Here is a 16,662-nt window from a genome sequence, read left to right as displayed (position 1 = left end):
CCGCCCTCCCGCCAATGGCAGGGCCGGCGGTGGGCCGGCGGCGCCTGCGTGCTCGCCACCCCCGCGACGGAAGGCGCACGAGCGGTGGTGGGGATGGAGGACGGCTCGAGGCTGGGCCCGCGCATTTGTGAGGGCGATTGCGCCGTCCTGAAGCGGGACGATGTCTTCAAAGCGGTACCCGTGCTACGGCGGAGGTGAGGAGCTGGTTTGCGGCTTTCGATCCTGCTTATCATCTCTCCCTCAGCTGAGGTTTGCGCCATCCCCTGTCCCGCCTGTGAGGCGGCTCCAACGGTCGTCACGCCTGAGGCAAGAAGGGGCGTTCTCGGTGTGGCCGATGTGACCCACAGCTTTCCTGCCGCGCCAGTCAGAAACGGCCTCGTTAGGCTGATGTGACAGACAGCATGAAACATTTTAATGTTGCCTCAGTTTCTGTGACCAAAGAAATCCCGTCCTCCTGGTTGGTTCTCAAATTTCTTGCAAGAATTTGAAAGATATTTAATATGGTTTTATGTTATTTTATTTATTTATGTTATTTATATTGCCTTGTTAATAGTAGGGATTGGCTTCAGGTTCACATCGGTGTTAGACTATAGGAAGATGCTAGCTGTCAGTTCTGGACAGTTCTGTTTTGGAGAGGATGCTGTGAAGGGTCTCCTATTTGTTTTTCCTAGGCCAGCTGTCATAGCAAGAAGCACCTGCACCCCAGCAGGAAATACTATAATCAGTGGACACAGCCTGGGCTCTTCCCCTTACAGCAGACAACTTTATAGACTAGTGTGTAGAAGTCAGTATTGGGTAATGTGGCCAGACATCTGATTCAGTAGCATGGAGATTTAAAGGTACTATGCTTGAATGAGACTGATTTAAAAATGGCATGGCTCAGCTCCAGTTTGGGAGTACTGGTTATTGACAGGCTTGATGTTCACCAGTAGAATCTGGCACCAAAATCAGGTAGTTACTCTGTTAGCTTGCAGAGTACTGCCAAGATCTGTTTGTTAGGCCCTGTTTCAGGTTTTTGTTTAAAGCCCCTTTCATAAAAGAAGGAATAAAAAAGTCAAAGAGTAAATATTGCCACAGGTAATTAAGTAATTTCAGCATTAATTTTTCCTTTTCTATAACCTGATGAGGGTAGGGAAACTTCAAGAACACATGACAATAGCTGTGGTTGGATATTCTGTTTAGAGTGATCATCAAAATGAAATTTGAGCACATGCACACATTTTTTTTATCTATTTAAATTCTTTTCAGTCATTCCAAGTCTTTTATAATCATTTATTAGTCTTTTAAAATCTGGGTTGGCAGGGATTAATAAACTTTATGTGAGCAAGTATAATGTCGTTATCTTTTTATTAAGAGGGTTTGGTAATGTCTCTGACAAAACTTCTTGTGCTTTATTTAAATCTAGATTATATTTGGGGATACAAATAATATATGTGAAATATATGCATGAATTGCATAGTTCAGTCAGTAGAAAACTGGAAATAACAAAGAACTCAACCTTTTTGCTTAACTTCAGAATTAGAGATGAGTATAAACAGAATAATAAGAGCTCCAATGGGTAAGTTTTGATTTAAATATGAGTGTGGCATGTACACTGGTACCAGTTTCATTTGACAAGATCAGTATTTCTCTGGTCAGGAAACCTTTGTAGGTCAGCCTGAAAGTTAAAGGCTTTGAGGGTCCTTTTTTATGTGAAGAAGGAAAAAAGCAAACTGCCCTTAGTGCAATCAAAATGAAAGGGATTATAATTTTTTTTTTTTTGTATTAAACATTTCTGGGATTACGTGACACTCTCTGATGTCCATTTTCTTCATAGTCTTTTATTTTGGCAAGTGTTATTTCAACGGAGCTCTGCAAAATACACGTTCATGCTCATCCTTTTTTGCACTGATCTGCATGACCTAGCTGAGATTTAATATAGAATCACTGAATGGTTTGGGCTGGAAGGGACCTTAAAGATCATCTAGTTCCAACTCCCCTGCCACAGGCAGGGACACTCTCCACTAGACCAGGTTACTCAAAGCCCCATCCAACCTTGCTTATACTTTAGATTAATTTCATTCCTTGTCTTGTTCTGACTTTCTCTGACAAAAATAGTACTATATAAATTCAAGTGTTATATCCTTGTTTTATCTGCCATTTTAGAATTCTTTTGAACTGAAAAGAAAAAATTTCTTGCTGTGTGCTCGATTTAAGTTCTCTTTTTTTCTTAACCAGTTTCAGTTTAATGTCCTTTTGTGGTTAATAGTAGTTAGCATTTCACTTTTTATGCTTGTCCTGGTTTTCTTCAAGGATGTAGATAAAAATGGCATATATAAAATGGCATATATGAAACTACAGTTTACTTTCAACTATTGTGGGTTTCAGACATAGTAACAATAATGCTTTTAATATCATTAACTTTTTTATTATTTCAGAAAAATTATTTTTGAGAAGCAGTGGTTCTATCTGGATAATGCCATTGGGCATATTTATGGAACTACATTTGAAGTAACCAGTGGTGGGAACCTCCAGCCAAAGCAAGAAGTGGAAGAGACTGCCACAGGTATTACAGAGGATTGACTGGTGTTTAAAAAAATTAGTTCAAATTAATTTGTTTCTTTGATAATACCAAAGATGATGGAAAAGCTTTCTATTAATTATCTGTTAACGTTACTTATATTCTTTCTGTCATAAAAGTGCATGGTTTTGTCTTGATCTGCTGTTTCACTAGTCCTGTAACAAATAAGCTTTTTAATATGGGAGAAAATTTGAACCTTAGTTTGGGTAAATATATAAAGTAAGGTGTATTTTACGTACTATATTTCATTGATTGCTTAGGCAATACTTTGCAAGGCCATGAAGCATGTGGGTTTAATCCTAAGAAGTCTGCTTTCTGTGAAACTAAAATCGTATGTTTCTCCAACTTAAAGATATTTAGAGCTAGATTTTACAAATCTATATCCTTTTCCTTTAGAAACAAAAGAAGCAGGTACAGATAATCGTAACATAGTTGACGATGGAAAGTCTCAAAAACTGACTCATGATGACATAAAGGCTTTGAAGGACAAGGGTATTAAAGGACAGGTAAAAATAAGGTTTTGGTGTCATTTCTGTGCTACCTTGATGGTTATATTTTAGTTTATGAAATAGGCTAATCTTTTTATCGGTGTATAGACTTCAGTGCTTTTTCTTTGTTCTTCTGCCCAAGTAATGTTTTACCTAAAGATTTGTTTTTACAAAAATGCAAAGGCTGTTTTCAGAGAAAACTTCATGTAAGGTTGGCAACTTTGTCAATAGAGAGTAAAGTGACGAATTTTTACAGCATCAGAAGTCAGACAAAAAAAAAATATTAAAATCATTAAAGAAATACAGCTTGCATAATCACCTTTTAGTTTTGTTTGTTTATAAGATTCAAAATATTATTTCTGTATTACAGATGTATTAAAATCATGCAATAATTAAACTATCAAAGGAGTAGGAAAGGATTATGGATAAACACAAAAGTATTAACAAATAATGCTATGTAACAAATGTACTGTCAGTGGGCTTCTAGGCTGTATCTAGGAAACACGTGATGCCTGTATTTTATCTGCACCTCAAAAGCTAAGAATATTCTCAAGAGATCAGTTCTTTTCTGTTAGAAAAGTGATTGGATTTTACCCTGCACTTTGTCAAAAAGAAGCGAGGCCATCTTAAATGTTAATAAACCATTGCAGCCAGTTCTGTTCTGCACGTTACCAGTCAAAATTCTCTCATCTTTGGTTAACCCTTTCTAATAAAAACAAGAAATTGCTCATGCTTACATCAAGTTCATCTCTTTGCATATTGCTGTTTGCTGCTGCTCTTAGGAGCGACTGTTCTGCTTTTGCCTGCTTAATAACGGATAGGTCTAAGTAATTTAGAATGGTATTTCGTTTGTTTACATGGTTGTGCTGCTCCTGGTGTTACCTCTTTGAGAAGAATGTGCTAATCAGTCTGATAGCTTTGATGTTTTCTATTTGTTCTCATTATCCGTGGCAGATCACTCTGGCTTTTCTGTATGTCCTCAGCATGTCTGTGCCAATATGTCTACCATACTGTTATTTTAGGTTATTAAAATATCCTACTTTGTTCATTCTGGCTTCTGAACTGTAGCTGAATATTCATTTTAGACTGTGTGATATTAGCAGCAACAGATGGTATTCTTCCATAAATATCTGGTAAAATTTGAACTCATGTTTGTGAATGGCATGTCTTTGTGATGCAGGCTCAGTTTAGAAGTGATTGTTCTTTGAAATAAAGCAACATTGGTGTTAATGGGTTTTGATTTCCCATCACCTATCCAGATCCTTCCCAGGGCCTGAGGGATAGGTGTTGGGATGAAGACATGGAGTGGCATGTACTCCCAGAGCGTTGCATAGTGCTGCAGCTTCCCTTTGGCTTTTGCTTACCCTAGAGAAATATTCCCAAGTTTCCTTGCTGTAAATTTTACTGGAACAAAAAACTCAACAAAACAACGCAGACACTGCATTTAACTTTTTCCAAGAATAAGGCAAAAAAAGAAAGATATGCTGCTTCACACCATTAATAATGTCTTAAGTGTTTGAAGGACTTTAAGAAGTAATGGCTTGAAAAGTAGCAATTGTAAGTGAGAAGTACTTGCACCACTGAATTTTGGAGCAGGTTCTTATAGCACAATGAGAGATGCAGTGTCCACATTGAAAGTACTCCTTTTGTCATTCCTCACCATCACCCTCTCCAGATTCCTGTGAGGCCAGGTTATACTGCTGCTCTTCCTACATGTTTAATAGAAACTTAACAATTTTAGCCATTAAACTACCAGCCAAACTACCAACTACAACAACCAAAATAGCACTCTGCAGCATTTGTTCTTGCGTAACAGGCATGGAGACAAACCCTGAGCAATAAAACCTTTTTTCTGTTGGGGGTCTTAATGATCCCTTAAGCTGGAACCTGAAAATATAAGGAAGAAGGGTTGGATTGGCAAAGGGAGGAGATTAGAACACGGAGACCAGGAAACAAAACCTGGAATTCTGGGAAAACCTGGGAGCTAGAGAAGGAACAAGTCAGAGGGAGTATTGTAGGAAATAGTAAATGAGTTTGACATTGTGCAGGGAGCTGGTACAGGAGTCTAGCACAATTTGTGAGGCAGAAAAAACTAAGTAGGGTAAGGGACATGTCTGGTAAATATCCAGAGTATAGGGGAAAAACCAGCACAAGATGGAAAAAAAAGATACCCTCAGAGACAGACATGCTAAAGTGAGGCAAGAGACCCAAAGAGGGAATTGGATTAAAGTAAATATTACATACGACATCAGATTCCTTGTTTTGTTTTGGTTTTGTAAAATATTTTTGCCTGTATAGCTTCACACGGGACTTAGGGTACTGTCATGCAATCCAGTTACTATGGGGAATGTTAGACTGACAGAATATATGTCAGTTGTTCCATAATAACTGCCAATAAATATAACTCTGCCTCATTCTAAATAAATGAAATTAAATTAAAAATAGCTAATCGCTTAGAGAAAGCAGGATAATCTTCACATTCAGCATAGGAGAAGAATACGTAGGTACTGAGGCTTCGTAGTAAGGGCTGAAGTAATGACTTGCTGATGCTGAAAGGAACGATCCTGCCTTTTCTTTGTTTCTGGCCATATGAGTCTGCCCTCTCTTATGAGTTAGTTCTGGCACCTACCAGACTCCTTCCCCACAAAATACCCTGTTTTCAGGGTAAGCATTTTCAGTTTTATCGTTTTTCACTGGCATTATTTAGTTGAAGTACACTTAGAGACAGAAGTATATGATTAAATTCCTGATTAAATTCCTGCATATAGTCAGGGTAGTGCCTCGTTTTTCATGTTGATTAGTAGAAAGTTACTTTGCCATTAATGTCAGTAGAAGTTAATGGTATACATACCTCTGCTGGAAGAAAGTATTTTCAGTGTTTGTTTAAAAAAAATACTATATATGAAATTAATGGGAAATAAATACTAGCTATAATAAAAATAAATTGTCTTTTCCAAGGAAATAGTTCAGCAGTTAATAGAGAACAGTACAACATTCAGAGACAAAACAGAATTTGCTCAAGATAAATACATAAAGAAGAAGAAAAAAAAGTAAGTGAACTTTTAAATCTGAAAAATACTTAGTAGTTCTCTAATTTGTTGAGCTTAAAATAAGACTATTATTATGTATTTCATACAGATACGAGGCAGTTATTACAATTGTGAAACCTTCCACTCGCATTCTTTCAACAATGTATTATGCAAGGGAACCTGGAAAAATTAAGTAAGTTTTCATTTTGTTGCTTTTTTCACATTGTAACAGGTATTTTAATATCTTTCAAAATACCTCTACAAAATACCAGAATACTCATCACATTTCTTCTTTTTTTTTCCTGTTAATGGAAAGCTTGTAAATTAATTAAAAATAATGTGATATAGAAAATTAATCAGTAAGCTATTGCTGCAAAGAGGAAAACTTTTGCATGGGACATTAGCTTTTACCACCGCCATCATGCTAATTACCTATGTAGACAGAGGCTCTTTGCATTTTCAGAGGTATCTCTTACTTGGTTTTGGTCAGTGGCATATTGTCTCTGTTTTCTGGCTCAGTAATCAAAATAAGCCACCTACCAGAAACAGGAATTTTTGTCTTTAATGTGCTAGGGATTCAAAATCTTCTTCAATCAGAAGTCTCCAGAATTTAAAAAGATGTGGCTAACATTGTGGGGCGGGAGTGGGGGAGCGACGACGACAGATCTAGCCATGTTTGATTTTTTACTTACAATGTATCATTCAGTTTAGGTACAGACATTGTTTAAGATGGACTGATTTATTGTTTTTAAAGTAGAAAAAAATAGATCTAAGATGCTGAGACTTAAAAACCTCAAATTTATGTTATTTAAGGCTTCTCAAACCTTTTTCCTTCTCCTTCCCCCATCTCCTTCACTTGGCTTTATTTATCTGTTAAGATTAGTTGTAATTCCTTGGCCATCACTGAGTCTTGACAATGCAGGCACTGCAGTCAATAGAGTTAGGTTTTGATTCTGAATTGCAGGTGGTGCATGCTACTGCGAAACAGATGAAAATCACTAAGGATTCACTACTGGATTACGAAATGCATTTAAATACCACTTACTATTTACAAAACTGAAATGTTAGAGAACAACAAAACATTGAAAAGAAGTTTAAAAAATATTTTGTCTGACTGGCACAGCACTTTATTATGTGCGCTCTACTTTTCCTATTTATTTTATAAACCTAAACACCCATTTCTTGCTAATTTTCTTGTTGGCTCTGTTTCTAGTGCTTCTTTATTACCAGATGGTTGGTTATAAGTTTCTGCATGGTCACTCTGAAGGCCACTGATGCTGTTCCTGAAAATCTACCTGTAATCCAACTTTCTTTGACAGTCTCCTGAGCTAATATGCAGTATTACTAACTAAGAAAACTAATTTGGTATTTCTTTAAAACCCTCTGTCTTCTAGCCACTTGCGATACGACACCCTAGCTCAGATGTTGACTTTAGGAAACATCCGTGCTGGCAACAAGATGATTGTAATGGAAACATGCGCAGGCCTTGTGCTGGGTGCAGTGATGGAACGGATGGGAGGTAAGTAACACGGTAGCTTTAGTGATGTACAGGCTTGAGGGCTGACTTGAAACTTAAGAAATACACATCTCTGCAATACTTTGAAAAGGCAGTACTTTGAAATACTTTCTCAGTTTTTAAAATCTACTTTTACTGTCTCCAGTATTCAGAGATACTTGTATTTCTGTTGGAGAATAGCAGAAAGCAGGAATATTAACACTGGAATTCAGACAGCCTGCAGCACTGAAAATGTCATTCATCTTGTTTGCTGTGTCAGAGATTTAACATCAGCAAAACATGTATTTTAAAAGTAACATATGACATTTTCTTGAGCATATTATAGAAGTAGTTTGACTTGGTTTTTTATTTCTCAAGCTCTGTGAATTAGTTTCATGGTAAGTCATTCAAAGACACTAGACAGAGGTGACAGTTATATTCCAGAAAGGTAGGAAGTGTGATGTAATGTTGTGCACCCAGATGTGCTGTCTGTTGGCTGCGAAGCACACAGGCAGTTATACTATAAATTGGTTTTCTTTCAGCAACTTTTGGCCATAGGGATACTTTCAGAAGTAAATTAAATAAAATGGAATTTCAATATAACTATTGAAAAGGTTTTTTAGTATGTTAAACATCTGACATCTCTTCCTTTAGAGAGGCAGTCTGGATGTTGAAGAAATTCTTTGTCTATTAATGCTATTTAAATTAGCTTTTATTTTTTATCAAAACCAGTCCATAATCATAAGTAACAAATATTGTAGAAAATTTGTCTTAATTTTTAATTAAGTTAGCTTTTCTAACGATTTATCACTGCTTATATGTTCTGTGCTACTCCTAAATACATTTTTAATGCACACATAGTCTTTGAGTTACTTTGCCCTCCCAAGTTGCAGTAACTGTTTTCTTTCCAATAGAGATTTTTCCACCTTGAGGCATACTTCAACAGAATGTTACATTTGATGAAGGTTAGATTAAGAGCAGGCATCTTATTTACCTGTTCTTAAATGAATGCTTAATTTAAGTATTTTAGAAATTCAGAAAACTTAAGCAATTTAAGAAATTCTGGCTTTCCAATGTGTTTTTGATTCTTTTGCTCTCATAGGCTATGGATCCATTATTCAGATGTATCCAGGAGGGGGACCTGTTAGAGCTGCTACCAGTTGTTTTGGATTTCCAAAGCTTTTTTTTGATAATCTTCATGAATTTCCTCTCAGCAAAGTGGATAGTCTCCTCTCTGGGACATTCTCTACAGAGACTCTGCCTTCAGAACCTGAGGATAACGTGCTAGTGGAAGAAGAGAGCAATGGATTGACTGATGAGAAGCAGACTGCCCTACAGGAAGGAGAAGAGGAATCTACTACTGAAGCAGCTATGGAGATCAACCAAATAGAAGAACAAGAAACAACGGACATTAATGCGGAAGATGTAGAATTTAAAGAGAACAAAGAAAAAGAAAATGTAAGAATATTTATTGTGGCTATTCAAGTTTTACAGCATTTGGATACTTAAAATTCTGCCGTCTGAATCAGACATGCTGAAATACAGCTTATTCCGGTGTTAAAATAGAACTTTGGAAGTTGTCTTTTGTCTTACATTAAGCCATCTAAGATGCAAAAAATGAAAATTCAGTCCCTGCCATAGTGATCCAATATATAATTATCAGTTAAAGTGCAAACTGTTTTGTTGTTCGAAGGTTCGGGAAAAGCAAAGAAAACAATGGGAGAGAAGGAAGAAGCTAATAGAAACTGCTGCTTTGTTGAGAGAGAAGAATGCTGATGGGTGAGTTTTTCGTAGTCAGGAAGGTCTTCTGTTTGAAAACACAGCTACAGAAAATAATTTAATTTGAAATAAATAAAAGCTTTGTTTTAAACACACCCTCTTTTTTTCTTAATATTTACAAGCAAGCAGTCTACCCAGGTGTGTCTTGGGTCTTGTTTTATTCTTACCTGGTTGAGATTTTTTTTCTGTTATTTAAATGATTTGAAAGTTCATGATCTTAAAGTCATAGTTTCATGACTAGCTATGAGTAAACGTTAAAAAAAAAATCTATCCAAAAAGAAATAGAATCCAGGTAGAATTGAATACAAAATGACTGCCAATAAAAATCACAGAATTTTAACTGGGAAAGTAGAACCCAAGGTTTTAAGTTTATTAAATTGGAATTAAGTTTGTTGTTTTGGGTTGGGTTGGTTGGTTGGTTTGTTTTTAGAAACAGGAAAAACACATCATTTTACCTGCTTTAGTCAGGATCAGTTGTTCCCAAGGAACAATTTAACATGAAGATTTAATATCAGAAGTTTAAAACAAATATGATAAATATGTTCCTAGAAATTCAGCCCCACAACAGTGTAAGAGCATTTGGTGGTTGTGATTTTCTCATGATGTTTTTAGCAAATACTGAAGTGACCTGAGTTAATCAGGTAACATTAATTCAGTTAATTTAATAACATTCATATTAAATTTTTTCCTCCTAATAATATTGGCTCACTGGGAGTAAAGCTGTTCTGCTTGGATAAAATTTAATAGACATTTATTGGTTATGTTTAAATCCTTGTGTATAATTTTCGGTTTTATTATTATGAAATGTTTTAACTCGTGCTTACTCATATTTTAGTATATCTCATCTAGCATGTTTAAGTAGTAGAATTCTTTTCTATAGAGATGCAGAGATAGGTCATTCCGCGTTCTCTGAAGCAATAAAACGGTAAAGCAGGTTTGTAAAAAGTACTGCACATCTGTTTGGCAGCAGCAGCACCACTGGTGATGCCTGTGGATGACCATTAAGCTGCCTAAACAGTGGTAGTGTTTTGTTATGGTTTTACCACTGTTTCCTGCACCCATCATTATAATTAATGTCTGTGCATCATCTGGTAAAGCAAAAATTAATATTTGATTTTTACTTGATTCTTCCTGTACTATAAACCAGTATATTTGGTTGTTGATTGAGTTCAAGGAAGCCTATTTAGTATTTGTCTCTTTTTCATTTGTTTTCAGTCTCTTGTATACTTTTGTCCTTTGTAAAGCATGAAAGCTATAACAAATTATGTACTTGAAGGGAGGAGTGATTTCTGCTCTAGAAAGTCTTCAGCATAATGGCAGGGAAGAGCAGTTTATGGTTGCCTGAAGGCAGTGTCCCAGATGGCTCAGTCCGGATCACCTTTCTTTTGTCAACTGCCTTTTATAGCCCACCATTTGTTTAGATCAAGAACCACAGGGTACATATACTGCTAAGCCAGGAAAAATTGGCATGGCATAAAGAAATGCTTTGAACTCATGACTTGGCACGGGAGTAGAAGCAGGCAGGGAAGTTAGGATTTTGTTTTGTTTTGCAAGAGAGAAACGGAAACGATAGGAAAAAGCTGGTTAACATTGGAGGTGGGGGTAAAGATAAGGACTTACTGTCAGGGTAAAGAAAAACTGGTCATTAGGTACAATTTTAATAACATTTATGTCTTCTGTGCTGTTACGTGGTAAAACAGCCCTTCTACTGGACCACTTTGTTCCATTCCATTTATGAGAGTTGAAGTCTGTCATAGGTCTTTGAGGGGAAAAAAGGAAGACACTCGTTAGGGATTTGGTATTCTTCTAAAGACGACTTTTTTAATATGGACTATTAAATTTTTCAGATACGATGAAAGCAGAAATTAGTTTATAGACACTCCATGTGCTCAGAATTAGACCACACCCCCTCTTTCTACCCTTCCCTGCCCTTCCTCTACCTCCTCCTGTCCCCTCTCGCCCGTTTGGGACTGGCCTGAGTACCTGCTGACACAATATGTGCTGCCATATGAGAGAACAGAATTCAATTTTTCACAGTCTCTCTTACCTCTCGCTTACCTTCCTGTTGCCTGGCAGTGTCAGGGCAGCACTCCAAGCCTTCTGAGGCACAGTCTGGAGTCTTTTCTTTACGGTTCACTTGGTTAATTACTGAGTACTAATTTTTTGAAGTTTGGAATTGGGGCTAAATCTGTAGTCTGCAAGGCCATGGCTAGCAGAAAATCAACATGGAAACAGCTGTAAAAGAATTGTCTCTCTTTATCTCCATTGTGTTTAGAAAATTGAACATCAATTTTTATCTCCCTTTTGTTAGATAAGTTTGATGGTATCTCCAGTGCTGTACATTCCCTTGGAGAACAACTGTTAATTAATTGATGGGTATTTTCATACAGTAACTGTATACTAGAGAAGTAGTTTAATTAGCCCATTCTTTCTGCCCAAGTAACACTTATTAACTCATTGAATTTTAACCATTTCTTGCAGTATAGTTTAGCAGTGATTTTTTTAATATAAAAATAGAGAATTTTTTAATATAAAAATAGAGAATTCTAAGCATCTGTAAATGAGTTATAATGTGATATTAAAATGAGGATGAAGAATAAAATATGAAGCCTTTAAGTTGGCAAGGACATAATTTCTTTTAAAAATATTTTTAGTCATGCCCATTAAGGGATTGTTTTCTCTTTTAATTAATAACTTTTTTATATAAAATTGTATTCAGTGAAGATTACCCAGTCTAAAGAATCACAACTGAGGTTGCATTCTAAGCAACAATTAGCAGTCACAAAATTTAAATTATATTTGGACAATGGTTTTAGGGTAGAGAAAGTGGCATGCAGGTTCTTTGGTTGTAAGAATTACTGTGGAGCTCAATACAGCTAAAATGAGCGCTTCTGCAATGCGTTTAATATACTGCGCTTTAGGGAACAAGTGTTTTATTCTCTTAATTATGCAAGTAGGAAATTATGATTTGTTTTTCTATTTGGGGAGTTGTTAGAGCCACAAAAACATGCTGATTAGCAACATTCAAGCTATAATTGATCACTGTGCTAAGTAGGAGAAAATGTCACTTGGTGAATGGGTTTTAGAAGCAGAAAACTAATGTGCGTGAAATTTATTTTGCAGCTTAATTGTAGCCAGCAAGTTTCATCCCAGTCCTTTATTACTTACTTTACTGGAATTTGTTGCTCCTTCAAGGCCTTTTGTTGTCTACTGCCAGTATAAAGAGGTAAATCAAGTATGTTACTTTAGCTGTTATAGTTCCAGTTTGAGACTATTATGCTGTATAACCTATTCGTTTTTTTTAAGCCATTATTAGAATGTTACACAAAGCTGAGGGAAAGAGGTGGTGTTATTAACCTAAAGCTGTCTGAAACCTGGCTACGAAACTACCAGGTAAGGATTACAGTAAGTGCCTGTCAAAACTGCATGAACGCTGGGGGGCAAAAGACTCTCTGAAAATGTGTAGATTTTGGACTGACTGAAACTATGTATAAGCTCATGCATTTGTTTTACCTGAGAACAGTGAGAAAATGTTCTGAAGAGTTTTAATGCTTCATTGCAACAATTTCAAATGGACATACTTTATTTTCTTCTTACAAAGCATTTCATTTAAACATTTGCTGAAATATTTGCAGCACACTGACAGATTTAATAGTTGTGCTGCTTTAGTGTGTAGCCTAAAGCAAGGGACAATCTAATGTCATGTAAGAGAGACGTAGCAAAATATTACAAGCGTTTATTAATTTCCAGTTGGTTTGATAGCTGGAAAAAATTGTAATTTTAAGAATGGTGGTGACTTAGAAAGTCAGTGTTTTCAAATAACACGTTTCTTGGAACTAAAGTAACAAGTTTCCAGTCTAGGAACTGAACAATGAAAACAAGATGAGAGGCGAAAACATCTCCACGGTGAAAAATGTTAGTTCAAGGAACTTTGTTTGCAGATGTGGAGTACCCTATGAAGTGTGAGGAGGAAGAAGTGTCTGATTTGTAAGCAGCTCACCACCTCTGAAGAGGTTCTTGGATTTTACTGATTTTCTCCTTGCCCATAGGCTTCTGGAGTCCATAAGGAATTATTATTTAGGGGATGACTTAATTCAAGGGTGGCCAAGATTACTGACTACCGATCAGGTAACCAGATTGGGAACAGTTAGGAGATTCATAGATGAAGGCGTTACACAAGTTAGGCTTGGCAAGGGTTACCACAGTAACCAGGTGCAGTTAGGAACAATACTGCACCATCTCCTGGACACGGGTAAATCAGCTTAGACCTGTGTGGCAGTCAAAAGCAAGGAGGAAGCATAACTGAAGAGAAAGTGTTTACAGAAAAGTATAATGTAGCTGAAAGCGATGGTTCGTTGCTCTATCTTACCTTAAGAGTAGCTACCTAAAGATTATAGTGACAGAACTGTATTACTTAATGCTATTTTGTTAGACCAGCTGTGGTTTCTTCCAAAGTACACCAGTCCTGAACACATTAATAAGACTTTCATGTATCCCAAACCTTGACATATTTATAATTTTGCTGGAAATTCCCTGAAGAAGTCATCAGTAAGGCAGCAGCCTGTATTCTTATGTATTTCTGTAACTGGTTTTCGGTATGCAGATACTTTCCCTTTAAAGGTTTGTATTAGCTGTTTGTTGTGGTGGCTGGAAAAAAAAATTACATCTTCTATTGTAAACTTAAATTACACAATTTGAAGTGCACGTATAGAGTGAGTTTTTAGAGATGCTTGGCTTTTTGTTTGTTTTGGGGTCTGTTTTTTTTAAAGGTCTTACCAGATCGAAGCCATCCAAAACTGACAATGAGTGGAGGTGGAGGGTACCTTCTATCTGGTATAACTGTTGTCTTGGATAAGGGCAAATCTGATTCCAGTCACTCGCAAGCACTGAAGATGGAAGAGCCATCATGTAAAAGATGCAAAGTTCAAGACCTTCATTGTTAACATTTGAAAAACTGATTTGATTTTTAGATCTCAGGAGTCTTACTGTTAGTAAAATAACAAGTATACTTTCTGTGCTCTTGACAGCACAGAAATTGTACCTGTCACACACCTATCAGCAAAAAGCAGCAGAACTGTGTGGTAGGGAGTGTTGTCTTGCTCTTTGCCAGTTTACATGATCAGAATGAGAAGAATAACCCTTGGAAGCAAACATCACACTGAAAACACGGTAACTTCAAAAAGATCAAGAGAAGATAAAGCATCAGTGATGAAGGTGTTCTGTTTGTTTGTTGCCAGAAGTGGATATGATGAAGTTTTTTAAAAGGTTGAATCTGATTCAACACATCTAACAGCTTCCCATTTTCACAGAACAGCAGCAGAGTAAAACATTCTACATAGTGATCTGCTCCCTCTTTGGACACCGAACCCGGCTGTGTTCAGTAATTTAAGGGAGTAGAATGAACAGCAAAAAGCATACACTTTTCTTTCCAAAGGAACAGTAAAAAGAGAATATTAATACTAGAACTTTACAGCATGACCCCATATTTTCCTGAAATAAATACAGAAGAGAAAGTGCGTGTTCATAAATTGAAATACCAAATATTTAAACAGAATGTCTCTATTAGTATTGCCTGTCATTTTCCCAAGAGTTGTTATATGGTTTTGTTTTAAGATACGGCTATTTTGAAAACCTCTACATGTATATATATTTATTCTGCTGTTTTATTTTTCATGATGTGTAGCTTTTTTTTTTTTTAACTTTGCATTTGCCACTTCAATTAAACTGCAGGATATTTTTCCTAATGAGATTTATTTTCTTTTTCTTACCTTTCCCTCTTTTTGGAAAGAAAAAGATCTAGCAGAGGCTTTAGGAGGAGAATACCCTTGCTAGCTGCACCCCACTGAACCCCCAGTGGGGAGATTTAGGCCCATATGGGAGCTCATAGACCCAGCAGGACTTGGCTTCTGTTCTTGAACTTACTCGTCAGTTGGAACCTGGAGCTTTGGGATCAAGTAATCATAAAACTGTAAAATTCTGTGTATTGATAGGAGTAGTGCTCTTTTAGGACACCATTAGCTCAAAACAAAGCAAAACAGGGGTTATATATTTTGTGTAAAGAAGCAGGTAAAGATTTCTCTTAGATGAACAGGTACAGCTTATCTTCAGGCTTTTGTCTACCTCTGTTCTGTTTTTTGGTAAACTTCCTTTTTTTCCCTATTTTTATAGAAAGCTTTTCTTCTCTTACTTATGTGAAGAACCCATAAATGGAGAGATTGTAGGTTTCACCATCTCCTCTGCATTCCACCAACCATGTGGATGTGAAAAATGTGCTTTGCCCCCCTCACCTTTTCATGCAGTGTAAGTGTTGCAAATCAAATGTAGGGAATAGAAATATGATGTGTGCCTTTTACTAAGTTTTTTTAAAACTCTGGATTTCTCAACTTTTTTTCAAAAATTAGTGGGGAAACAGGAGCAAGGGAAGATAGGTTTTCCTTTACTGTATGTCTGTGCGTGCATACTTAAGGTAAACTGGAACTTTCAAAGCAGTCGACACCCAGTATTTGATGAAATTCTGAGACAACCTAGGTTAAAGCAATGGATAGGAGCCTGGAAGTTAGGGAAAGGCAAGAACATGATTAAATCATTGTAAGCCAGGAGATTAATACTGAAAAATTATCTTTTGTCTCAGTTTTCTCACCTGTAAAGCAGGCATAGGTACTTCTCTGCCACTTCCATTGCCCTGTCATATTTATAGCACTACAAAGGTGTAAAAACTTACACAGGAAGAGTTAGGTTAAGCAACCAACACACTTTAAATCCTACTTCTTATTGTACATAATGCACTAAAAGTTAATAACCTGAGGAAAAAGTCTGGTTTATTTGTGTAATAAAAAGATCAGTTTTAAGAAATAAACAATATTGGAATACCTGAAAAACGGCTTTAGAGCAAAGCCAAAGTGGCTTCATTTCACCAGGATTAACACTAACACCTGAATCCTGTCCCCCATTTTAAAATGTGCCGCAACACTTGTACCAATGGCATAGTAAGAAACCAAGAAATAATTCATGTAAAATATTTAAAATTACTGATGTTTCAAATTGATGGAACGTATTCTATATGTAATAGTGGAAGAGCACATCTCAATATAATGTTCCTATTTTAAGTGAAACACATGAATAAATGAAACTCTAAAGACTAGAATGCGAGAAGTATTGTTGAAATGCATGTTATGATTGATGCTCCAGGGAGCTTTTATTTTTTTTTTTTTACAAGTAACAAATGAGGGAAAACACAGAGCAAAGAAGAAGCATCTTGTGTAAGATCTTGACAAGTTGAGAATAAATGATGTAATGAAAAGCATTTCTAAG

General features: G+C 36.4%; 1 protein-coding gene across 4 annotated transcripts; it reads left to right on the top strand.

Annotated features, from left to right (window-relative positions):
* The first annotated feature begins 19 nt into the window (after window positions 1-19).
* TRMT6 (tRNA methyltransferase 6 non-catalytic subunit) lies at window positions 20-16,492 on the top strand. 4 transcript variants are annotated; one of them, XM_054820642.1, is made up of 11 exons: window positions 21-194; window positions 2,418-2,545; window positions 2,957-3,066; window positions 6,007-6,098; window positions 6,187-6,270; window positions 7,472-7,596; window positions 8,675-9,030; window positions 9,266-9,351; window positions 12,475-12,577; window positions 12,658-12,744; window positions 13,208-14,257. In XM_054820642.1, exons 1-11 carry the CDS (start codon window positions 94-96, stop codon window positions 13,217-13,219), a joined length of 1,284 nt encoding a protein of 427 aa, XP_054676617.1. In that variant the 5' UTR covers window positions 21-93; the 3' UTR covers window positions 13,220-14,257. The 4 variants fall into 4 exon arrangements, with proteins under 4 accessions (XP_054676616.1, XP_054676618.1, XP_054676617.1 ...); XM_054820641.1 differs by having other exon boundaries at window positions 20-194; window positions 12,658-14,257; XM_054820644.1 differs by lacking the exon at window positions 2,957-3,066 and having other exon boundaries at window positions 184-194; window positions 14,121-16,492.
* Window positions 16,493-16,662: the final 170 nt, after the last annotated feature.

Source organism: Grus americana, chromosome 3 (assembly GCF_028858705.1).
Source record: "Grus americana isolate bGruAme1 chromosome 3, bGruAme1.mat, whole genome shotgun sequence".
Classification (NCBI taxonomy): Eukaryota; Metazoa; Chordata; class Aves; order Gruiformes; family Gruidae; genus Grus; species Grus americana.
The sequence above is the reverse complement of the archived record's forward strand: the minus strand, read 5'-3'. Positions and strand labels throughout refer to the sequence as shown.